The 27,222-nt window shown below is 35.7% G+C and overlaps 2 protein-coding genes across 2 annotated transcripts; one reads left to right on the top strand and one right to left on the bottom strand.

Moving 5' to 3' along the window:
• Positions 1–4,343: 4,343 nt before the first annotated feature.
• On the bottom strand, positions 4,344–5,186 carry LOC107620567 (uncharacterized). Its single transcript, XM_016322704.1, has 2 exons — positions 4,814–5,186; positions 4,344–4,771 (listed from the first exon to the last, which is right to left on the bottom strand). Exons 1-2 carry the CDS (start codon positions 5,184–5,186, stop codon positions 4,344–4,346), a joined length of 801 nt encoding a protein of 266 aa, XP_016178190.1.
• A 10,505-nt stretch (positions 5,187–15,691) lies between these two features.
• Positions 15,692–24,726, top strand: LOC107623028 (uncharacterized). The gene is made up of 15 exons (XM_016325150.3): positions 15,692–16,138; positions 16,527–16,929; positions 17,010–17,187; positions 17,277–17,416; positions 18,211–19,072; positions 19,179–19,279; positions 19,521–19,665; positions 19,796–19,864; positions 19,992–20,037; positions 20,618–21,087; positions 21,277–21,356; positions 22,481–22,616; positions 23,315–23,507; positions 24,025–24,107; positions 24,256–24,726. Exons 1-15 carry the CDS (start codon positions 16,036–16,038, stop codon positions 24,370–24,372), a joined length of 3,126 nt encoding a protein of 1,041 aa, XP_016180636.1. The 5' UTR covers positions 15,692–16,035; the 3' UTR covers positions 24,373–24,726.
• Positions 24,727–27,222: the final 2,496 nt, after the last annotated feature.

The raw sequence follows: 27,222 nt of genomic DNA, 5'->3' as shown, positions 1-27,222 counted from the left end.
CTTTGCAAAATTTCCAATTTTTAACACGAATTTTTGAATGATCATAACTTCCTCTACGAAATTCCAAATTTCACAATCTTTATACCGATTTAAAGGGTTTTCAAAAATCTTTAATTCTAAACAAAATTCCAACCAATTTTGAAACCGAGGCAAAAGTTATGATTAAACAAAGTTTCCCAAAATTCTACTTTTACCCAAAAATCACAACTTTCACAATTGCTTTGCAAAACATAACCAAAACCAAACCAAACCATTCCCAAACTCCACCTTTCATCAAAATCAACCCTCTATGTCATACCACACTAAAATTACCACATTTTTCTTCACTTTTCCTCATCCACAACATCCATATCAATATATCTCATATATCAAACTTTATTAATAATTTCCAACTACATTACCAATCACTCAACACCAATTTCACATTTATCAACAAAATTCGCTCCTCATCTTCACAATTCATTTATTCTCATCGTATCACTATTAATCATTATTTCATCAAACATCATCATACAATCACATCCAACAATTCAACAACCATTCAAATCCAATCCTATCCTATGGGTCACTAGCCTATGTGCCCATGAATATTATATACTACATAGAGGAAACTGAAACCATACCTTAGCCGATTCTCAATATGAATCAAATGAGCTTTCAACCAAAATCCAACCACCAATGTATCTCCAACAAGCACCAACAAGCTCCAAACTCACAATAACCAAGCTATATACATATAAATCACCACAAAATCAACCTAGGGCTCAACATAAATCAAAATTTCATATGAGATCAAAGGCTCTTACCTTTTCCAACAGATTTGAACGGCAAAACCCAAAGCTAAGTAAGGATTAGAGTGAACCTAAACATCAAGAATCACAAAAACTCACTTACTCAAAAACCCTAGGTATCCAAAATTTTGGAGAGAAGAACTGGGGAGATTTCGAGCTTACCTCTAGAGTTTCTTAGATGGATTTTGTAGAGCTTTTCACAAGGAACGCGTAGCCGTTAACGGCACGCAAATCGGAGCTCTATAGCTTAAGATATGAGCTTGGGAAGATTGAGGTGATTAGGGTTTTCTTCTTCCTCTCTCCCCTTCCTCAATTTCTGAAGTGTGTGTGTGTGACTGTGTGTTTATGAGGTTAGGGTTCATTAAATGAACCTTTATATATGTTGGACTTAGGCCCAACTTGGGTCCGGTTCAATTCGTTAGCATTTTTTAGCCAATTTGGCTCAACTTCGGGCCAAACCTTTAAAATTAACGTCCAGTTTTCCATTTCTACGGTTTTTCTAAGGTTTTTGACTGTTTCCACTTTTTTTCGCACAGCACCGAGCAGACTTGAACCGGTTCAACTTTTGGTTCGCGGTCTTTTTACGGTTTTTCACAGAAAACACATTTTCTGACTCGGAAAGACCTACTGAATCCAAAAATGATGCTTAAAACCTCAAATTCTCATTCTAGCTTTTCGGAATCAAATTTGGGCAACATAATCACTTAATTAACCGGTTCGATTAATTGCGGTTCTTACATTCTCCCCACCAAATATAAAATTTTGCCCTCAAAATTTGAATTACCTGAGAATAGCTCGGGATAATCCTTTCGCATCTCGGATTTCAATTCCCAAGTATGCTCCTCAACTCCTGCTTGCTTCCAAGCAATTTTAACTAACTGAACTTCTTTCCCTCGCAGCTTCTTTACACTAGTGTCGTCAATTCTAACCGGTGTCACTTGGAAAGTCAAGTTTTCCCTCAACTTGACCGTCTCAGGCTCCAACACATGAGCCGCGTCCGACGTGTACTTACGGAGTTGTGACACGTGGAACACGTTATGTAGGTTAGATAGGTGAGGTGGCAAAGCAACTTGATATGCCACCGGCCCGAATCGCCTTAGGATCTCAAATGGTCCTATATACCGTGGATTTAACTTCTTGGTTTTGATGGCTCTTCCAATCCCATTTGTTGGTGTAACTTGTAGAAACACATGCTCTCCCACTTCAAACTCCAACAGTTTTCTTCTCTGGTCCGCATAATTCTTCTGTCGACTCTGAGCAGTCAAAATCCTTTCTCGTATCTTCTTAATCTTCTTCGTAGTCTCTGCTACCACCTCTGGACCCAATATACTTGCTTCGCCCGATTCATACCAACAAAGTGGAGACTGGCACTTCCGTCCATATAAAGCCTCATACAGAACCATCCCAATGCTCGCATGAAAGCTATTGTTGTACGCAAACTCCACCAATAGTATGTAGCGGTCCCAACTTCCAGGTTGATCCAAAACAAATGCTCTTAGCATATCTTCCAACGTCTGAATAGTCTTTTCCGACTGTTCATCTGTTTGTGGATGATACGCCGTACTAAGACATAGCTTCGTACCGAAAGCTCTTTGGAAAGCTCCCCAAAATCTTGAAGTGAATCGGGGTTCACGGTCCGATACTATGCTCGACGGCACACTATGCAACCTTACTACCTCCTTTATATACAGCCTCGTTATCCCTTTGATAGAGCAGTTTACTCAAATAGGTAGAAAATGAGCAGATTTAGTTAAGCGATCCACGATCACCCAAATCGCATCAAATCCCGACCTAGTCTTCGGTAAACCGGTCACAAAATCCATTGCAATTCCTTCCCACTTCCACTGAGGAATTTCAAGTGGCTGTAGCATTCCTGACGGTTTCTGATGTACGATCTTCACTTTTTGGCAAGTCAAACACTTGGATACCACTGTAGCTACATCACCCTTTATCCCTGGCCACCAGAACATCTTTAAGTCATAATACATCTTCGTGCTTCCGGGATGAATAGAAAACCTATTGTTTTGAGCTTCTGACAACAAGTTCTGTCTTAAACTCCTGACATCTGATATACAAATCCTCCCTTTATAATTCCACAACCCCTCATCATCTTTGGTGAATTCTCCAAGTCTCTTCTCACCAACTGGTTGAAACAGTTGCTGAAGCTTTTGCTCATCTTGCTGAGCCCTTTGAATTTCCGTCTTAAACGTACTTGAAATTTGTAACTAGTTCAAACAAGCTCTTCCGGCAACCTCACCAATATCCAGCTTAAGATCTGCAAATTTATCTACTAACTCCTCTTCCTTTGAATTGTCAAGGACTTCCGACTCAAAGCATCTGCTACCACATTCGCCTTTCCAGGATGGTAACTCAGATCAAAATCATAATCCTTTAACAACTCCATCCACCTCCTCTGACGCATATTTAGCTCCTTCTGATCAAAGATGTACTTGAGACTCTTATGATCAGAAAAGGCGCTAAATCTCACTTCGTACACGTGGTGCCTCCAGATCTTCAATACAAACACAATCGTGGCTAATTCCAAATCATGAGTTGGATAATTCACCTCATGCGGTCTCAGCTGACGCGATGCGTAAGCCACCACGTTCTGGTGTTGCATCAACACACAACCCAAATCCTTCAACGAAGCGTCACAGTATACTTCAAACAGTTCATGCGGTTTCAGCAAGATCAAAACAGGTGCTGAAGTTAACTTTTGCTTCAAAGTTTGAAAACTCTCTTCACACTCCGACGTCCAAACAAAAGGCGCTTCTTTTCTTGTCAACTTGGTCATTGGTAGTGCAATCCGGGAAAAGCCTTCGATAAATCTCCGATAATATCCGGCTAACCCCAAGAAGCTCCTAACTTCCGTCACAGTCGTCGGTCTTTCCCAATCCATCATCGCTTCTACCTTAGAAAGATCCACTGCTATTCCTCCTTTGCTCACCACATGACCTAGGAACTTTACTTCCTCCTTCCAAAATTCGCACTTCGACAACTTAGCATACAACTTTCGCTCCTTTAGGATTTGCAACACAATCCTCAAATGCTCCTCATATTCCTTTGCCGTCTTGGAGTAAACGAAGATGTCGTCTATGAAAACCACCACGAACTTGTCCAAAAAGGGATGAAAGAGATATAATCTATGAAGACAGCAGGTGCATTTGTTAACCCAAAGGACATCATCGTAAACTCGTAGTGTCCATAACGTGTCCTATACGGTGAAATCGACACTGGTCCGGCTCCCGACACCGGTCCGGCTCCCGATACCAATTCAATTGCAAACTCAATCTATCTTTGAGGAGGAAACTCAAGAATATCCTCCGAAAATACCTCCAAAAAATCCCTAACTACCGGGATCTGATCTAAGCCTTGGGTATCACCCGAAGCATTAGCAGTTAACAAGATGTAACCCTGACACTCTTCCCCACTACAGTGCACCATAACAGAGTTCAGGTAATATCCTGCGGTTATCACTGCTCCACTCTCTCCCTCCGGCATAAATCGAATGGTCCGTTTAAAGCAATCCAACGAAACTCGATTCTTTGACAACTAATCAAACCCTAAAATCATCTCCAACCCAACTATAGGTAAACAGATCAAATCATGCCCAAAATCTCTACCCTCAAGCTTGAAACCTACTTGTCTACAACCTGATCTAGTCATAACTGTCTGATGTGGAGTATGTACATGCAGATCAAAAGGTAACTCTGACACTTTCAAGCCTAACTCTTCAACTTTAGCAAACGAGATAAACGAATACGATGCTCCAGTATCATATAATACAATTAAAGACTTATCACCAAATAAATAAATACCTCTCATTAACGGATCCGCCTTGGAAGTATCCTTGGCATTCACAGCAAAGACTCGCCCCTGGTGCTGACTATGACCCGCATTCGGGTTCTTTCCCTGAGTGCAATCCCTCGCGATATGGCCAGGAAATCCATAATTGAAGCAACCACTCTGACTTCCTCTCCCTTTGCCACGCTAAAACTGATCGTGAGTATTCTTCCTGAAACCTCTTTGACCTTTATGCGCATATCCTCCTCTCTTGAAGCTTTGACCTCTCGGATGGTGATACTTGCCACGCCCTTTACTACTACCTCCTCCATGAGTGTCCCTGGACACAGCCACTGTCTTAGCATATTCCTCCACCACCCTTGCTTTGTTTACCAAGTCGGAGAAGACACGGATCTCTATAGGAGCCACAGCAGTCATAATGCTATCCTTCAAACCCCTCTGGTACTTAATACACCTCCAGCACTCGTAAGTCTCTGGGTCACCCTGACATACCCAAGAAAACTTACAAAGCTCTTCGAACTTGTTGGTGTACTCAGCCACAGACATGGAACCTTGCTTCAGTTGCATTAGCTCCATCTCCTTCGCTTCCATTGCAGACTCAGAGAAGTACTTCTTGTAAAAGGCCGTTCAGAACACATCCCACGGTACCTCAGCATTCTGTAGCTGTAGCAAGCGACACTCTGCTTGCCACCAGGGCTGGGCCTCTCCTGCAAGCTGATAAGCGGCAAACTCCACATACTGATTGTATGGTACATGCTGCGCCTGTAAGGCACGCTCCATGGCCTGGAACCAGTGGTCCACTTCAGAAGGATTAGTTGATCCTCGGAATGTTGGCGGATGAACCTTGAGGAAAGTTGCCAAAGTCATCAGAATGCCTCCCGTGTTATCTCTGTTTCCTTCAGCGTTAGCACGAGCATTCCCTTCGCCATTCACATTTCTGTTGCCGTTCCCATTTCCGTTGCCGTTTCCGGCCGGTTGACCTAGCCTCTGCACAGCCTGCAGAGTCGCAGCAGCATTCGCCTCCATAGCGTTGGCTAGATTCGCCATCCCCGCCATGAATTCGGCATGGTTGTTCGCCGGTTGCTCGTTCCTACTCTCACGTGAACGTGCTCGACCTCGTCCGTGAGTAGCCATGTAGGATTTCGGTCTACACCAAACAATCGATATCAAGGTGATCAGTCTCAATATCAAAAGTCTAGTACTTCAATTTATCCCAAACAGGCACTCACAAACAAGCATGCTATGCATATATCAAACAGATAACCTAATAGCATTAAAGAAAAGACACACAGAGTATGCAATGAAGCACAATCGGTCCATCCTTCAGGCTCACGAGGACGAACCGTTCTGATACCACTAAATGTAACACCCTAATTAGCCTAAGCCTTACCTCGCGTCGTAAAGCAAAGGTTAATCAAAGGTTACGACAGTTTTAAGTTTATACATATATTATATATAGAAGAAATTGATAATATCTAGAAGCCCGATGAAGAATATAGCTCACAAACAAGCTTTGGAAAGTGCAAAACGTACTAGCGAAGATTCTAACTTAAAGCACAAGAAACAGGTATCGAGTAATAAAACATCATAGTGCAATAGTATAGTATCATAAGACACTAGCCATGACTCGCGGAGTTTAAGCCGGCTAGCCATATACAGACCATGTATGAAACCAGACAGTAAAAACAGCTTATACAAGTTTTGTTCTCTCAATACAAGCCTCTAGGCCAAAGTAAAATACAAAAGTGAGAGACATATATATATATAATAAATCAAAAGACTCCAAAAGATAATCCAGATCCTCCGCTCCTGTCACCAATCAGACAACTCACCGAGGTGGGTTGCGATCTGCATCTGAAAAACACAACAGAATATGGTATGAGAACCGGAAGTTCTCAGTATGGTAACAGTTCCCAGTGATGTAGGATATAAAACCTCGGGACGCCAAAGGCAATCCTAGACTCCATATCCATCACAAGATTCAAGCTTAAAGCATTCTAAAACAATACCACATAATATGTAATACCTTATAAAAACTTAAGCCGTAGTACCATAAAAGGGTAATCTATCTTAGGGAATTTCTACTCTAATCAAATACTGCTGTCCCACAGCCTTCACCAACCGATCCGCCATGCGATCCCATCGCCACCGCCTTCCGAACCTCCTCAACTCCAGTAAAACACAACTATATACAATACAAGTAAAACACAAGTAGAGGCATATACAACAATTAATACAAGTAGCAATTAGACATGGTTAACAGATAGGGAAAACAATATCAAGTCGGCAAAGCATACAAGCAGGTAGAAAATGTATATGATGAATACCTGCCCTACTGTCTGTGATATCACATTGTCGGTTCAACTACCAACCCGACACATCTCCATGGAGATGTTGCCCTTCGGATTCATGGTGTGGGAACCCCCGAGATATAGTGCTCGGATCACTATCTAGGGTTTTGCGCCTGTACGCTCTGATGATCCGAAGGGATGCAAGCGGGATCTATTGCCATCGACCTCACATCTAAGTGCAAGCAGGACGAACCACCGCCCTTACACCGCTGCCGCTACCTCGACAGGCGGGATCCAACCTCGGCCCTTGCCGAGCGCATAGCGTCTCATAATCTCAATGAATAGTGATACAGTGGTTTTTCAAAAACATTTTTAGTACAAGATGGATCCATCACTTCATTCAGAGTCCTCGACTCCTTTCAACCACTGTTCATACACATTTCAGTTCCTTAATTTTGCATCTCATCCATCAACCATTCTTCACACATCATCAAACCTTCCTTAGTACAACAAAAACCTAGTACTCCGTTTGCTAACTTTTTCCAAAGAATAGTGTCTAAAACCCTTAAGCCATTTCCCATGTTTGAACAACTAAAATATGCCCAAAAGTCTTAAAAAGGTGTTATAGAAGCTTACAACCTCGTCAGGAAGGTGAAATAGTTGAAAACAAAGCAAAATTTGAGAAACAGGGCGTGTGCGTCCGCACAGGGGTGTGCGTGCGAATGCCCAGGAAATTTTTAAAAATGTGCGTGCGTACGCACAGGGGTGTACGTACGCACAAGTGTCAAAACATAAAAGGGTCTGTCCACTCGCACAACCTGTGCGAGCGCTCCCAACAGACTGGCCTCCCCAACATGTGCGTGCGCACAGGTCTGTGCGTACGCACAGGTTGCAATTTTTCCTTTGGTGTGCGCGCGCACATACTGTGCCAGCGCTGGAAGCAGACTGCCTGCCTCTGCGTGTGCGGACACACAGGTCTTTGCGTGCGCACATACCAAAAAACTCAGAATTCTGTAACTTAGCAAAATTTCCAGTTTTTAACACCAATTTTTGAATGATCATAACTTTCTCTACAAAATTCCAAATTTCACGATCTTTATACCGATTTAAAGGGTTTTCAAAGATCTTTAATTCTAAAAAAAATTCCAACCAATTTTGAAACCAAGGCAAAAGTTATGATCAAACAAAGTTTCCCAAAATTCCAGTTTTACCCAAAAATCACAACTTTCACAATTGCTTTGCAAAACATAACCAAAACCAAACCAAACCATTCCCAAACTCCACCTTTCATCAAAATCAACCCTTTATGTCATGCCACACCAAAATTACCACATTTTTCTTCACTTTTCCTCATCCACAACATCCATATCAATATATCTCATATATCAAACTTCATTAATAATTTCTAACTACATTACCAATCACTCAACACCAATTTCACATTTATCAAGATAATTCCCTCCTCATCTTCACAATTCATTTATTCTCATTGTATCACTATTAATCATCATTTCATCAAACCTCATCATACAATCACATCCAACAATTCAACAACCATTCAAATCCAATCCTATCTTATGGGTCACTAGTCTAAGTGTCCATGAATATTATATACTACATAGAGAAAACCGAAACCATACCTTAGCTGATTCCCAATATGAACCAAATGAGCTTTCAACCAAAATCCAACCACCAGTGCATCTCCAACAAGCACCAACAAGTTCCAAACTCACAATAACCAAGCTATATACATATAAATCACCGCAAAATCAACCTAGGGCTCAACATAAATAAAAAATTCACAAGAGATCAAAGACTCTTACCTTTCCCAATAGGTTTGGATGGCAAAACCCAAAGCTAAGCAGGATTAGAGTGAACCTAAATATCAAGAATCATAAAAACTCACTTACTCAAAAATCCTAGGTACCCGAAATTTCGGTGAGAAGAACTGGGGAGATTTCGAGATTACCTCTAGAGTTTCTTAGATGGGTTTTATAAATCTCTTCATAAGGAATGCGTAGCCGCTGACAGCACGCAAATCGGAGCTCTATAGCTTAAGATATGAGCTTGGGAAGATTGAGGTGATTAGGGTTTTCTTCTTCCTCTCTCCCCTTCCTCAATTTCTAAAGTGTGTGTGTGTTTATGAGATTAGGGTTCATTAAATGAACCTTTATATATATGTTGGACTTGGGCCCAGTTTAATCCGTTAGCATTTTTTAGCCCGTTTGGCCCAACTTTGGGCCAAACCTTTAAAATTAACGCCCGATTTTCCATTTCTACTGTTTTTCTAAGGTTTTTGACTGTTTCCACTTTTTCTCGCACAGCACCGGGCAGACTTGAACTGGTTCAACCGGTTCAACTGTCGGTTCGCGATCTTTTCACGGTTTTTTGCAGAAAATACATTTTCTGACCTGGAAAAACCCACTAAATCCAAAAATGATGCTTAAAACCTCAAAATCTCATTCTAGCTTTTCGGAATCAAATTTGGGCAACATAACCACTTTATTAACCGGTTCGATTAATTGCGGTTCTTACAAAACGCACCCACGTGTACGCGTAGCTGACGCGTAGGCGTCCCTTGGCTTTTCTCCCATCCACGCTTGCGCGTGGGTGACGCATACGCGTCATTGTGACTTGTGGCTTTCCACGCATGTGCCTGGGTGACGCACACACGTGACCCTGTTTTCACACCAAGGTTGAATTTTGAGTTTCTAAAGCCGAATTTCAGACTTCTAAGCCTCCATTTTCATCCTCTAGGTCCTAAATCTTTATAGCATGCCTAGTAATGAAAAGAAGTTAGGATATGTGGTAAATTGTGGATGAAGTAAAGTAAGGATCAACGATGAATGATGAGTAATGATGATTGTATGAGTTGCTGAGGTTGATGGTGAGAGTGTTGTATATGTTATGAGCCGGATGGTTGTGACAAGCATTGAAATATGGCTGAGTATATGCATGTATATGATTAATAATTAAACAATTATGATTGATTGAGGGAGCTTGAACATGTAGCGAGTATGCCGGAGATGCATATATGATTAATGAATGTGGTAAATGAATAATGATGGAAAGTGTTGAATGTGATGTGTGACCCCGGGTAGCAGACAGTGGCGTTGTCCACTTGCTCCGGGTATAAGATGGGGAAGGAGGATTATGATAAATGAGTTTAATTATGGAGTTTTGAATAAATGTGTATCTGTGATACCTGGGTAGTAGCAAGGGTCGTGGTTCGTCCCGCTTGCTCTAGGTTATTCTCTGAGAATTGATAATAATGAAGGGTGATTATGAATAGATGTGTATTTGTGATACTTGGGTAGTAGTAAGGGTGGTGGTTCGTTCCGCTTGCTCCAGGTACTTTAATTGTGTATTACTTATCTGTATTGCTTGTGTTGGTACAACTGAGAGGTCCCTCATGCTGGTGTCGGTGGACACTGGGGGCTACTCTTGATGAGATGAATTGATGATGGGATTGAATAATGATGATGATTATTGAATGAGATAATTTGAGCTCCCTGGGTAGACGTAGTGAAGTGAATTCACTTGCTCCAGGTGAGGATATAATGTATTGATATAGAATTACAGAGGCAGAATAACTGGTAGTGGTTTTGTTTATGATTCTGATTCTGATTTGTTGGAGAGTTAAAAAGTTGGGAAGCATGAAAGATATCAATTAGATTTAGCATTCCCTTATGACAGTTGTCTATTCATGGATTAGCGATAACCTAGGATGGATATTTGGTGAAAAGAAGTTTAGGATGCTTAGTGAGTTTTAATTGCAGTGCATTGTATTTATTTGGCACTTTTACCATACTGGGAACCTATGGGTCGGGGGTTCTCATTCCGTACATATCTCTTGTTTTTCAGATACAGGTCCAGGTGCTCAGAAGTGAGCTGTGGTTCATCTGAGAGATAGCGAATATCCTTATATTCTCTACTTTATATTTTGCTTAGAATATCTCCACCTTTATTTTGAAAAGCTTATATTATGTATTAAACTCTTTTGAACTTGCCTATAGATGCTCTTATGTTTCTTTTGGGAGAGATCAGGAGATACTGTTGTCATCTACTTTCATACTGTACCCTAGCCGGCCTAAACTTCGCGGGTCACAACTAGTGGCTATTTACTTATGTTATATTTATCTATATGTTGTCTATCTCTTAATCTCCTTTATGCCTTTATCTGTATATCGCTTTTGACTCCACAGTTTATCTTTTTGTTGTCGGAACGTGAGTGATACGACTTTGCGATTTTATTTTTACTCTTTTCAGGCTTCTCGTTTAATACTCCTTTCAATTATACTTATATTTATGTATTAAAAATCCACCTTGAGAGTCGTACCATCGTAATATCATTGACTTATGACTCGAGCATAAGGATTTGATTATTAGGGTGTTACAATCATCATCATTGAGGTCGATAGCATCTAATCCACGAGGGTTGGTAAAATTTGAATATTGTGAATTTGGATTAGATTGTATCAGAGTCTGAGAGGATGGGTTAGAAGAGCCACCAACACCAGATGAGTTATGTCTTGATGCACTGACTTGAGTTGGAAACGACAAGGATGTTGGAGTAACATTTTCAATAGAGGGGTTAAATATGGATAAAAATGGAAAATGTAGTGTTTGTGAATTTTGATTTTGTGGTTGGAATATAGGAAATTGATTATTATAAAGAGTTTGAAAATGAAATTAGGAAGATTTTGTGGATTTGGATTTTGAAATGTATTTGGTAGTATGAAGTTTTGATTTGGAACTTGAGAGTTTGATGTTTGAGATTGTTGGGTATTTGGAGTTTGAAAAAAGTTTTGTAAATAATTGAAAAAAGAGTTGAGTTGGTTTGGATCCATTTTTTCGAACAAAAAATAATATCAACAGAATTTTAATTTTGTAAACTTAGAAGAAGATGAAGAAGAGTAGAAGAAAGTGTGAGAATAGAAGTGTATGTAAGTAATATATATAGAGTAATAAAATATTAATTTATTAATAATAACGGTAGCATAGTAATGGTTAGTTTTCAACGGCTAATTTTGCAACGGCTAGTTTTGCAATAGCTAATTTTAATAATGTGGTTAGTATTTTAAATTTTATAAATAAAAATAACCAACCCAACCAAAAATTATTTTGTAAGGTGTAAAAATTAAATTTATTTTTTTATATAAATAAATTTAATTAATTATAATTTAATATAATAATATAAATAATATTCAATATTAATTATGATATAAATTATTAATTAAATAAAGTTTAATTATTTAAATAATTAATATAAATTATTAATTCAATAGAGATATAATTATTTAATATAATTATTTAATTAATTAAGATTTTATATTTTTATAATAACTTATCAAGTGGCAAGTTATTATTGGCTAATACAAGTCCCCATTCAGAGAGACTCTCTCTTCTCAAAACCCGTGCAGGAACTCCTTTTCTCATCTCTCCAACGGTTGGTTCCTTTACATGTTAGAAAAAGTTTAATGGGAACTGGACCGTTGGAGGTGCTCTTAGGCCATCTCCAGTAGAAAACTCATTCCAGTCCCTATTTATGCCCCATCTATCATAAAAAGTAACTCCACGTCAGCTTTTGCGTCATAAACCGTAAATAGGAATTCAAAACATCTCTCTCTTCTCCATTAGGAGGAACTAACTTTATTCCCTATTGTGGTCCCACTTAATTAATTAATTAAAGTAATTAAAAATTTAAAATGGTTAAATACTTTTTTTGTCCCTAGGGTCTGAGGCCAAAATCAAAATCGTCCCCGACATTTTGTTGTTATTAAAATCATCCTCAACGTTACAAAACGTTATAAAATCGTCCTTTTCTACTTTAATTTTATTTTTTTACCAAATTACCCTTAATAATTAATATAAATAATATAAATAATATTAAAAAATAAAAACAAACCCTTTCCCTTCCACTTACATCCCCACTCCCGTATCTCTTCCCATTCTTCTCTCTCCATCCCCTTTCTCATAACCCCCTCCCCCCATCCCCTTCCTCAATTAGGGGTAAGCATGGGTAACGGGTACCCGATTACCCGTCCGAATCCGAACCGAACCAATTAAATTGGTTCTAAAACCAACGGGTAATCAGGTCCAACCCGAACCAAACCGATGATTTTTGTTTGTGATTGGTTCGGGTATCGATTTTGGGGTGCGGAACTCGAACCAACCCCCCGAACCCGATCATATATTAATTAAATTAAAAAAATAAAAAAATATATATGACTTTTTCATTAGACAATGATTATTCATTATTAATATGTTTTGATTTTAATGAGTTTAGTTTTTAATGTATTTGGTGTTTAACATGTTTGGATTATTTCTATTGATGTTACATGTGTTATTGTACTCGTTGAATTTTTAAGATAAAAATTTGGTTTTTTTTTATGAATTTCAAAGTCATCGGGTACCCAATTATCCGAACCGAACCAATCCGTTCTTAATCGGTTTGGTTTGGTTCGGGTACATGTACAAAAAACACAAATCCAAACCAAACCGAACCAATTACATTTTGATCGGTTCGGTTCTAATTTTACCATAAACCCGAACCAAACCGACCCGTGCTCACTCCTATCCTCAATCCCTCAAAGCTCAGCCTCATCGTTGCCTCTCCCATAACGTCACAAATGACGCCCTCTACTCCTTAGAGCTTAGTCTCACCTCATGCTGGCCAGGCCTCCACTCTTCGACGATAACGACACAGCCTTCATCACCACTGCTTACCTCTACTTTTGACTCCACCTTTCTTCTCCATCCGCTTCTCTTTTATTTTTGCCACTATCACTGCCTCTCTCCTTAAAGTCAAGATCTGTGTTTGCCTCTCCTCTGCTTTGCCATTTCCATTGCTTCCCTCCTTGTTGTCGAGATCTATGTTTTTTCCTCCTTCTCCTTGTTAATTGTTGTTGTTGTTGTTGTTGAGGCGGGGTGGTAATGGTGAGATATCATGATGGGAGTAGGTATAGTGGTGAAGTGAGAGAATAGGGGTGGTGTTGCGGTGGTGAAGTGAAGGATATGGAGGTGTTGTAGAAGCAGTGGTGAGATGTGAGTGGGATGATAAGTCCAATGGTGGTGGGCGTAAGGAATATGGATTGGGTCAGGAAGGTAAAGGTAAGGAATTAGTGGTGAACTATGGTTGGGACAGTATGGTGAGTCCATTGGTGGCATGCATAAATAAGGGATGGGGGGAGGGGGTATAAGGAAGGGGATGAGAGAGAAGAAAGGGAAGAGATACGGGAGTGGGGGTGCAGGTGGGAGGGGAGAAGGGTTTTGTTTTTATTTTTTAATATTATTTTTATTATTTATAGTAATTATTAAGGATAATTTAGTAAAAAAAATAAAATTAAAGTAGAAAAAGATGATTTTATAACGTTTTGTAATCTTGAGGATGATTTTAATAACAAAATAAGGTCGGGGACGATTTTGATTTTGGCCTCAAATCTTAAGGACGAAAAAAGTATTTAACCATAATTAAAATTAATATAATTACTATTTTTTTATAATAATATTATTTAAATTTATAAATTCAAAAATAATTTAATATTATAAAATATTAAAATAGATAACTCAAATTTAGTTAGTATTTTAAATTTTACAAATAAAAATAAATAATCCAACCAAAAATTACTTTATAATATGTAAAAATTAAATTTATTTTTTATGTAAATAAATTTAATTAATTATGATTCAATATAACAATATAAATAATATTTGATATTGATTTAATATAATTATTTATATTAATTATGATTTAATATAACTAATTATTAAATAATTAATATAAATAATTAATTAAATAGATATATAATTATTTAATATATATATATATCTAATATGTTTTTACTTTTTTTTATTAACTTACCACATGGCATAGTCTTATTGGCGGTTAAAAATTTTTCTCAACGTGAAGTCATGAAGGGTCTCCCTTCCCTCTTTACTCCAAGGATAATTAGGTATTCATATATCACAAGAAGACTCCATTTCCTAACATTGGAGTTGTTTTTAGGAGGAGAAAAGTGACCACTACATGCCGTCTACTAACGTCGTTTTTTCCCGTCAATGACCACTCCCATAACGATCTTAAATACGTTTTTTTTTATTTTGGTGAAATACATCACTACAAATCAAAAATAGATTTTCTCAATTTTTTTTATAATTAAAAGAATAAAGTAAAATCTCTCACCATTAATTTTATAAATAAAATTAAAAAAATATAAAAAAATAGAATAATTAAATATTATATTTTATTTTCTCAATTATTAAAAAAAATTAAAAAAATCTATTTCTCTACAAATCTAATATTAACCAAACAAAAAAAAAACTCTCTGACTTCAGTCCGAATCTCAAATTTTTTTTATAGATGTAACCACATTAATAATATAAAACATGTTTAGAATAACATACGTAGTTAGAGTCTATTAAAAATTTATAATTATTATTATAGTACATATAATAATAATTATTATGTAATTTTATATATACTTAAAGAATATTATTCAAATTAAAATTATATTTTTTAAATTAAAAAATATGATCAGAATTTAATAATATTTTTAATATTGCTAAAATTATATAACTAATAATAATATAACTTTACAAGCTGCATATTATTAAAATCAATTATATTAGTTGTATATTAAATTTAACCGTTAAAATTAATCGTTAATATAAAATATATATTAAAATATAAATATATAATAAAAATAAATTTAAAAAATATAAATATATTAATAATTAATTTTAGTATACAAATAATATTCTTCTATCAATACTAAATCTAAAAATTGATCCGAGATTATCATTATGGCGCACGTTATTATCATCAGAAAAAGTGGCCTCGCCTCAGAACTCCAAGATCATATGACATAATTTAATTTAATTTAATTAGAGAACCAACTCAAACACAGGTCACAAAACAGATTAGATTATTAACACACTTTTCCACAAATAAAAATTTCCAGGTGTTATTGTTTCGCTTCCAATTTGAAGAAGCAATCAAATATCAAACCGAACAACACACACAACAGAGCACAAAACAAAGACCTAGGAAAGGTTGTTCTTATTCCTGTTTGATTCTGTGTCTTCTGAGACTTCAAATTTCGGAGTCTTAAGAAGGCACACAAAACTGAAAAGAAAGAGAAAGAACAATGAAGAAGCCCATGGAGACTCTCTCTGATCTGATCCATGAGTTCAAGCTTCGCACTATTTGGTGGTCCCTTTGTATATTCGCTGTTTCCTATTTCTTAACTCGTGAGTCTCTTCTTCTTCTTCTTTCAGTCTTACTTTGATTTCTCTGTTTGAATTCATGTAATTCCTAGTCAATCTCTATCTTTTACTAGGGATTCTGGATTCATTTTTTGCTTTTCTGTGTGCTTTTGTTGCGATTTCTAGGAATTAGTAGCTGGAACTTGATAAGCTTTTGCCGTTTTAGTCCGATTATGGTTGCTTAAGCTTAGTGGTAATGATTCAGTATGGAATTTAGTGAAGTTACTCATGGTAGCTTAGGGATTTCAGTTCAACACTTGTTGGAATTATGTTCCTTAATGTTCATTATGGTTCTGGTTATGGTTACAGTTTCGGTATGCTTTTTCCTTTGTTGGTTAATTGGTGTTCTATGTTATGATTGATTGTCTGACAGATACAAGTAAATCAATGTGGATGAATGTACCTATGTCAATTTTATTTGTTTCTGCGCTGCGCATTCTTTTCAATAATGTGGAATTCCGATGGAAGGTTCAACAGCCTGTATCACAAACTTACCTATCTCATTTAGAGAAAAAACAGTTGTCGCCAAATGATTCGCGCCTCTCTACTCTGCCTCCCCCTACTAAATGGAAGAAGAAAATTGATTCTTCTGCCGTGGAGGCTGCCATGGGTGATTTGATCGATAAGATATTGAAGGATTTTGTGGTTGATTTGTGGTATTCGGAAATTACTCCAGACAAGGAGTTTCCTGAGCAGATACGTGCAATAATAATGGATGTTCTTGGTGAAATATCAGGAAGGGTTAAAGAGATCAACCTTGTCGATTTGCTGACAAGGTACCTGGTTTACCTTTGCCTATAGTTGCTCCTAGGAAGAAAGTACTATAGAAACCGCTGACTTTACTTTTTGCTTTCAGGGACATAGTTGACTTAGTAGGTGATCACATAGACCTTTTCAGAAGAAATCAAGCTGCTATAGGCGTAGATGTTATGAGAACGTTATCTTCTGAGGAGAGGGATGAGAGATTGAAATTCCATTTGTTGAATTCTAAAGAGCTACACCCAGCATTGATATCTCCAGAGAGTGAGTACAAGGTGTGAGTGGAGTGTTCTGATGGCTATATGTTTTTGCTTTGGAGGATTATATCTCTTATCATATTTAATGAAGCCTTTTTTTCTTTCAGGTTCTTCAGCGACTGATGAGTGCTGTTTTAGCCATAGTACTAAGACAACGAGAAGCTCAGTGTCCTGTAGTTCGTTCTATAGCTCGGGAACTTTTAACTTGTTTGGTTATGCAACCTATTATGAATTTAGCAAGCCCCGGGTATGTTGCTGAATATTTTGTCTTATATTTATTTTCAAGACTGATTTTTGGAAAGTTGGATGTCAATAGTTTTAATACAATGGAAGGGTTGCTGCATCAATATTCAAGCTTTAACTACCAAATTTAAAATCGTTTATTTGTTATGGTATCAGAAGGAATTTATTTTAGTCTTATAATATCAATAACATTTTTGGCATGCTTCTTTAAGTTGATTGAGAGTGGGAAGGTGCAAAATAGATGGCACATTGAATTTATTTTTCAGCCATTGTTGTGAGCTGTATGAATACTTTTATTCTCCACATTCTCTTTACCAAGTATAGAACCTTCTCCATGAGAGATTAAAGCTGAGAACTAGGAAAAGTGCCAGGTTAGGTGTGATAAGCTTGAAGGTAGAGAGATGAAAGGGTATCTATTTCATTGCCAAAATTCCTGGGACATTAGAATGTCAAAGCAGAATGTAAGGGGAAAGACTAAGGGATTTAGTGTGTTGGTTGAGGGATAAGCGAGCACCTGAGAATTAAGGGCTAAGAAACTAAGATGTGCTGGTCCTAACCATTGCCTATTTCATCACACCAATTGTTAAATATAAATATTTAGAGATCAGTTGATAAGAATAATCGTGCCAATTAGTTTAGACCATTGAAAACATTATTTGATTCCTTGTTTCTGAAGTCTAAACATTTTACATATTATCTGGCCATCAATGTGATTGAAACTCTCGTAGCATTTTGACTACATTTTTTTATAATTTCTTCAATATCCATTCATAAAAATATTCTTATCTTTATGATCAGGTATATAAATGAGCTTATTGAATCTCTTCTAGTTCTCCTTAATGATGATGTTACAAAATCAATGGCTGGTAATCAGCCAACAAATGTAGCAAGTCATCAACGTGGTCATTCTACCCCTAATGAGGGCGGCCATGACAATCTCACGGCATCTAAGCAATCTCCATCATTAAACCAAGTAACTGAGATGGCCTTGGTTAAAATGAGTCATCAAGGAGAGACATCGTTGCAGCATAAAATACACCACGAAGAATCTTCTCAGGTCAAGCCTGCTGATTGGGCACGGAAATTAGAGGTTGTAACTCAAAGGAGAACTGAAATTCTTATGCCTGAGAATCTTGAGAACATGTGGACAAAAGGAAGAAATTACAAAAAGAAAGAAAACAAAATAACCAAAGCCGGCTTTCAGGATCTTTCTGTCAAAAGTCCAGCTACGGACAGTTCGTTGCCTCATAGAACATTGATTCAGGAAACATCAGTGAGTAAACCTGGACAGTTTTCACCTGCAGAAGCAAAGATTTCGTTGCCGCCAAAGCCTGCCTTGGGTTCAGATCCCCTTCAAAATGTTGGAGGCACAGATAGATCACAATATCCTCAGGACTCTGGCAAGCAATTAACTTTTGAGGACAAGCTGCAAGTTGATACGATGAAGGGCATCACGGATCTTGTTTCCAATGGGTATAAAAGTAACCTGAAGAGATCTAACAGTGCTTCTTCCTTGGCAATCCAACCTAATAAAGGAGGCTCCATAATTTCAGAGTTCTACACTCCTGAATTCGGGAGGCATAGTGAATTTCGTGGGAAGAGTTCTTCTGACATGATTGTTAGAAGAGAGGGGCCACTTATTCCTAAGCTCAGGTGCCGGGTATGCACTTCTGGTTGTAAATGTTGTACCTGAAATGTTACTTGGTTTTGAATGTATTTAATTATATCGTTTTATAAATTACAATGGTTTTGAGTGAATGCTGCAGGTTATTGGAGCATATTTTGAGAAACTTGGGTCCACAAGCTTTGCTGTCTATTCAATTGCAGTGACTGATGCACAAAATAGGACTTGGTTTGTTAAAAGAAGGTTTACTTCTTTCTTTTACATTTTATGATAGTGGTAGTAGTGCTTAAGTTATCATTTTTTACATAGATTATTTTACAATGTGTTAAATTCTAACCAGAAAATCAAGTGCTATTCACTGTTTTTACTTTTTGGGGTCTAATAATTTCCTTTCCAACAATTTAATTGCATTAAGTAGAATAAATATGCTCATGTCTTAATTTCTTTTGGTTCGACTTTGCCATAATTTCTTTCGGACTTACAGATATAGGAATTTTGAACGACTACATCGACATCTAAAAGATATTCCCAATTATACATTACATTTGCCTCCAAAAAGGATATTTTCGTCAAGCACAGATGATGCCTTTGTACATCAACGTTGCATTCAGCTTGACAGATATCTCCAGGTATTTTATGCCGTGTCTAAAAAATGCTATTTAAAGATATAGTTAACCAATAAATAAGTAAATAATAAAGACATAATTTCCTTTTGTATCTTGTTAATCCCTTTGCTTGAATTTTATGGTATTGCCTCAGGATCTTCTGTCAATAGCTAATGTTGCTGAGCAACATGAAGTATGGGATTTTTTCAGTGTTTCCTCAAAGGTGAGCATCTTCTTGGGACTTGTTACATAACTTATAATGAGTGACATTTTAATATTTTCACTTGGTACTTTTGGATGTGGAAGCTGACATTCTAACAAACTATTTTTGTTATGTATTACCCTTGAAGAACTACTCTTTTGGGAAATCTTCTTCAGTGATGAAAACATTGGCAGGTATTTGGTTCTTAGTTCTAACATTCTGATTTACTGTCTTCCAGTGTGACCCTTCTATCATTGTTTTAACATCACTCTCTTCTCTATTTTTTGGCAACTGGTCCTTTCTTTTCCTCTCTTCCAATTCATCCTCTGTCTTCTCTGTTCAATTGGAAGGAATATTTGAAGTTTTTCTTAAATGATTGACATTGTGAATGAGTCAGTTTAGGTAAATCAATGATGGTAAGAATGGAACTGGAATGGGTCTAAAGTTGGAAATGGATTTAGAATCTGAAAAAAAATTCTGAACTTAACATCTGTTGATAATGAAGTTGTAATCAGTACCAAGCTTCTTTAACCTTAGGGGAAGGACATTTAGTCCTTTGATACTTTCTTCACAAAAATTGATCGCTCCAAATATTACTCGGATATATTTTAACTGTATTCTGGACATACTGTGTTGTAGAAAATGTCATTCCGTTTTCTCATTCAAAATTCATTCCTGTGCTTGTTTTTAAATTGTATATCAAATATTTTATTTGTTTTCTATTATTTGATTGGTTTTTTATTTTTGTTTTTGTTTTTTTGGGGTATTTTTCAGTCAATGTAGATGATGCTGTGGATGATATAGTACGCCAGTTCAGAGGGGTTTCAGACGGTTTAATGAAGAAGGTTGTTGGTTCGTCATCCCCCATGAATGAAGGTTATTCTACGTATACCACCGGGAGCTTGCCCTGGAATGCTGATGAAATGGATAAAAGTATTTCACAGCAAAGCAATGCAGAAAGTGTGTTAAGCTCCGATAACGAGGAAAGTCTAAAGAACAGTAATTTTGGCAGTGAGAATATTGACAGGGAAGTAGCTCAAGATAGTGGGTGGCATTCTGACAATGAAGTGATCTCACAGGATTACCTGTCACGAATAACAAACCCTGCCGAAGAGTCTGGGAACTTGGATTTGGATAGAAAGCATGATATGATGGTGGAATCCAGGGTTGGCAATGATGTTCCAGTTACAAATTTCACTCTAATTCAAGATAGTTCGGAGGATCCAGTTGGAATGCCACCAGAGGTCTGACTTTGCATTTGCTTTCTGATTTTATATATCATACTTAAACTTCTGATTCAAATAGTTAGTTTTCTGGTACTTGTGGTGCCCTTGGATTATTTGAGTTGGTTATCTATGTTGCAAACTAGATGGGACTCTCTCTCTCTCAAAGGACATTGTATAAATGTTCATAATATTCAAATTGTTTTGCAGTGGGCCCCACCAAATGTCAGTGTCCCCATTTTGAATTTGGTTGACAAGATATTTCAGCTCAAGAAAAGAGGCTGGCTAAGGTATACTGCGCTATATATTTGCTCTGTATTTTTTAGTTGTTAATTTGATCTTATTCTAATATGCAAAAAGTCTCGTTGGGCGTTGTTGATGTTGTTTCATGTTTTTTTCTAGTATGCTATTGAATATAATAGGGTAAAGTATATTTTTTGTTAAGACCAATCCAATAACAATGCATGACAATTATGTTCGATTTGCTTGTGTTGAAGGTTGTTCTTATGAAATTGTTGTTGAATTGGTTCTAAACTTTTTGAAAAATTAGCTGCCAGGGGTATATTTGATGCAAATTGAAAAGTTGTGGGACAAAATTGAAACAAAATAAAACTTAGGGGTATTTTTGAAATTCTTGCCAAACTTCAGGGACAAAAAGTATACTTTACCCATTATAATATTTAATGTTGCATCCTATTAGAAACGAGTCATTTCTTAGGGAAGGCTTTGGATTTTTGAATTCGTAGTTCCTTATGATTTTATGAAAAATTCTTGCTGTAGTGATTTGTTCCCTGCGCACTCATTTCACGCTACTTTGGTGCAACTTAGTGATAAGTCAGTCTATCTTATGTTCATATTTTATGTTCAAAGTTTCTGCACAAGGCAGTGCCATGGAAACTAAACTTTGTTGGAATATTAGTAGGAATAGGTTCCTCTCAATTCTTTTTCCTCAATTGTTTGGTCAAGTGTGATTTCTCACCATACATTCTTTAAGTGGAACCAAGAGAAAACATGTGAGAGAAAATATTGAGAGGATCTATTCCATGTTAGTATGGTATTATTTTTGAACTTCAATTTTTAAATTTACCCCCCCCCCCCTCCTCAAAATTTGAAAAGAATATTTTATCATAAAGTGCTAATTTTAACTTCATCTTTTTTTATCTCCACTTTATCCATGCCCATTCAGCAAGTTAACGATCATTATATTCTTTTAAATAAATTTTGTTACTTTCAGCCTTGAGAGAGAGATAAAACATTCACATAACTTCTCCTATGAGTTTAAGCATTTAGCATAGTTGGTTCTTGACAGCACTATGTGGATTTAAGTGGAGAAAAAATTAAGCACTATGATGCTGCTGATTGGTTTATTTTCCAGGACTTGAAGTTGCTAATTTTATCATCTTGGTTCATGCAGAAGACAGGTCTTTTGGATATCTAAGCAGATATTACAGTTGGTGATGGAAGATGCTATTGATGACTGGCTCCTGAGACAGATTAATTGGCTTCGGAGAGAGGACACGGTGGAACAAGGGATTAGATGGATCCACGATGTAAGAGTTGAACCTAAAGTTCTACGTTTTTCTATTTTGGGAAAAATATCTCTCACTGAACCCCAAAGAGAGCCTATAAACAATCTTACACTATATAGCAAGGACCAAGAAAAATGACAAGGTTACCCTTAAAAAGGACATCATCCTTATCTGCATAAAGATATCCTAGAACTGCATCTTGGCATCACCATAAAGCTTTACCCTTTCAGCTCCCGCTAAAAGAACTAAACTTAGCTAATTAAAGAAACTGCTTCTCCTTTAGAGAAAACCCAAATAATCATCAGACAAGAGGCTACTCAATGTAGCTGATCTTTATGGAATTTCTAATGACGTTAATGTAAGGGTTTAGGGCTTAGGTTTGGGTCCAGTTAATTGAAATATTAAAAGCATAATATCTTCTAGATTTCAAAATAAAGTTATTCAGCGTTAATAAAGTTTTTAAAAAAAAAATCAAACAAAAGTATAAAACTTAGCATTAAGGAGAATTGATATATGGACCCTTTGTATCTTTAATGTTTTCTGTTTGATCCAAATAAAATAATTTGCTAATCCTTTTTGAGCATGGCTCAGAGACTGATGATCAAGGGATAAATTCCGTTGGTTATATATCTGAATAATCTTCGACACTTATCAGTAGAAGTTAATCTCATTGACATTGACTTGTGCAACTGTTTCACGTTGTGTTCTTATGCTTTCAGATACTATGGCCTGGTGGTACCTTCTTTTTAAGAGTAGAGGCTCCTCAGATATTTAGTAGTGGAATTGATCAAAAGCCTTCTCAAACAACAAACAGATATGGTGGAAGCAAGATCTCAAAATCTGGTTCTGGTTCTTTTGAGCAAGAGCTCGAGGCTTCTCGAAGAGCAAATGATGTCAAGAAACTATTGTTTGGTTAGTATATACTCTGTACTGTCCTATATTCATTTGCACTGATTTATGTGTTGTAATTACATTGCAAGTGATCTTGTTTTTGGCTATAAGATTGCTTCAATATGCTTTCTTTTTATACAAAACTGATTGTGCAAAAGCAGGAGTAAATTTCAGAGGGTTAAATTGTCTAATCGGATTATTAAGTGATAAAAATCATCATTAGAATTATAGAATGCTACACTTTATTAAAGTAATTTACGATCGTCCTTGATCTTCATATTGTTATATCTTTCTTTTGCCGTGCAGTTGGATTGAATGAAACTTATGAAAGCTAAACTTGCATGATATTGCTCAAACCGTGTTGCTGTAATTAATTTAAGCATAACTAGACCAGATAGGGTTTGGTAGTGTAATTTTAGCATGTCTATCGTTTTATATTCTGTTCTGGAAAACATTGCAGCTTAGTTTCCCGAAACTCTTCAAACATTATTGTATGTTGTAGTTTCTACCCATATGATGTTACCTTTGTTCTCACCAGATGGTGCTCCAACAACTTTAGTCAGTTTAATCGGGCCGAAGCAGTATAGACGATGCGCCAGGGATATATATTTCTTTACTCAGGTTAAAATCAAATCCCTATCCATTCCACTTGCTGCATTATTCACTTGGTGCTGATTCTTGTGTTTATTTACATTAGTCTTTGATTTTGTAGACTTGAAAAGCTTTTCTGCTAATCTAAAACCATTCTGTCGTCTTCTTTGCATTGTAGTCTTCTATATGTGTGAGGCAACTTGCTTATGCAATCCTGGAACTTGTACTGATCTCTATCTTCCCCGAGATGCGGAACGTTGTCCAAAGTGTTCATGAGAACATGCATGTTCAATAACCATTATAGAGTTTCCATATCACCTGGGGCATTTGTTGTCTGCGTATCTTGTAATATGAAATGAAATTTTGGCAAGAGACAACTTCTTTGGATGTCTGGTGCCATTGATTTATATGGCTTTGTTTGGTGATGTCCGTTTCAGATGCAGGAACTGGAACCTTGGATGGTATTTTTCCGGGGAATGTTTTTGCATCTGTTTTCCAACTGTACAAAAACTTAGATTTAGGGTGCTGTACATAAAACAATCGTTTTATCACTTTTATGAATTCATTATGATTTTGTCTAGGTATACCCCATTTTCATGGGGATTTTGTATTGCTATATCGGTGGAGAAATGCATTCTTTGTTTCTTTATCTTTGGAAGCCTTTATTCATTTATTTTCTTTCAAGTCTGACTTGTAATCTTATCTAATAGAAGATGAATAGTTGAGTTTATGAATTAATTAATCGCTAAATTTGAGTTCATGTATTAAATTACTCAAATTTAAATTCCAATAAACTCATATCATTAGGTTGCCAACCAATTTAATTATATATAATTAATAATAATTATAAATTACTTATTACAAACTAAATACTTATGGCTGTCTGGTTTGTGTGTATATTGACTATTGAGACATAATATTGAGATATAGACATTTAAGATATAGATATAAAATATTTGTATAAAATATTTGTGTTTGTATATAATATTTGAAAATAATAGACATGATACTAGTGTAATGTTTAATATTATGTTTGGTTGCAAAATATAAGAACATTATATAATTAAAAATAACTATTTTATTTGCATAAATTAATTGAAAATTAATTAATATTTGAAAAAAAAACTAATATTTGAAAGAAAAAAAAAAACCTGAAATGAGAACCTTCTCTTGAGGGTTACTTTCTCTCCACTCACCCATACCCCCAAAAAGCTTCCTTTTTCTTATTTGGCCGCCTCCATCGTTGCCGTCACAAAATTAATATTTATTTTCAAATTTTTTAGGTCTATATTTAGTTTGTTTTGTTATAAGGTTTTGTTAGAAAATTTGATTTAGTTATGATTTGTTTTGTTGTGAAGCGAGTAATTTATTTTGTTTGTTGCATAAAAAAGATTGAAGGATTTAACTTAAGATAATTATGTGTGTTAGTTTCTTTTAATTTTCACCATTTGATCTAAATTGTCAAGGACAAATTTTTTAAGAATCTAGTAAAAAATCTCTTCCGAGAACCTAAGTTGCTAAGAATAAGTTGTTAGAGGTCTAGTAAAAAAATCATTTTTCTATCAGTTCTATTTTTGCTATTCTTTATCTATTTTTTTTTGTAATTTCGTTGTGTTTTTTCTTATTCCTTCCAATTCCATTCTTTTCTTATCGGGGTTAATATTCAAATTTGTCCCCGAAAGATCACGCGATCTTCATTTTCGTCTCCGAATGATTTTTTTAATCAAATTAGACCCTGAAAGATAAAATATAAGTCAAATTAGTCCTTCCGTCAGTTGGATGATGCGTGGCACGTTAAGTGACACGTGGCAGGTCAGTGACACGTGGCATGCCACGTGTCACTTGACATGTGAAAAAATTTTTTATAGTCAAAATAGTCCTTGAAAGTCCAGACGTAAGTCATTTTCATCCCTCAATTTTTAAAAATTAGTCAAACTAGTCCTTATATAATTTTTTTTAAATTTTTCTTTATAATATTAAATTTAAAATATTTTTTATGCTATTAATTTTAATAGAAATGTAATTGACAAATAAAACATTAGTAATTGTATCTTTTCTTCTTAAAAAATTTTTTCAATAAAATTTTCTCTCTCCTTTAATTCTTCTCAAAATCTCTCTTATGCTTTTCTATTCTAAAATATTTTTCTTACATTATTACATTTTGCTGGAATATATATACTCAAAATTGAAATGTATGTATTTATTAACCTAAACAAAGTTATATGCTCAAAATCAAAATTTATGTATGTTAACTTAAACAAAGTTATACCACTATTTTATTATTATTATTATTATAATAATAATAATAATTATAATAATAATAATAATAATAATAATAATAATAATAATAATAATAATAATAATAATAATAATAATTACATCCTATATGTAAGTAATATCGTAATGGAAAAAAAAATGTAGTAGAAAAAAAATAGTGGTATATCTTTGTTTAGGTTAACATACATAAATTTTGATTTTGAGCATATAACTTTGTTTAGGTTAATAAATACATACATTTTAATTTTCAGTATATATATATATATATATATATATATATATATATACCAGCAAAATGTAATAATGTAAGAAAAAGGTTTTAGAATAGAAAAGAATAAGAGAGATTTTGAGAAGAATTAAAGGAGAGGGATAATTTTATTGAAAAAAAATTTTAAGAAGAAAAGATATAATTACTAATATTTTGTTTGTCAATTACATTTCTATTAAAATTAGTAGTATAAAAAAATATTTCAAATTTAATATTATGAAGAAAAATTAAAAAAAATTATATAAGGACGAGTTTGACTAATTTTTAAAATTTGAGGGATAAAAATAACTTACGTCTAGACTGTCAATGACTATTTTGACTATAAAAAACTTTTTCACATATGCCACGTGTCATCATCCAACTGACGGAATGACTAATTTGACTTATATTTTATTTTTCAGGGACTAATTTGATTAAAAAAAAAATTATCCGGGGACGAAAATAAAAATCGCGTGATCTTTCATAGACGAATTTGAGTATTAACCCTTTCTTATCGTTTATTCTTCATTCGTATTTTCTTATCAGTGTGGCTTCGTTCCTGTTTTTATTTGTGGCGGATTCTTCTCCGTTATGTATATGTTCAGTTTCGATAGAGGCCAG

This window comes from Arachis ipaensis, chromosome B10, assembly GCF_059453495.1.
Source record: "Arachis ipaensis isolate K30076 ecotype BB chromosome B10, ASM5945349v1, whole genome shotgun sequence".
Classification (NCBI taxonomy): domain Eukaryota; kingdom Viridiplantae; phylum Streptophyta; class Magnoliopsida; order Fabales; family Fabaceae; genus Arachis; species Arachis ipaensis.
This window is presented reverse-complemented; position numbering and strand designations above follow the sequence as displayed.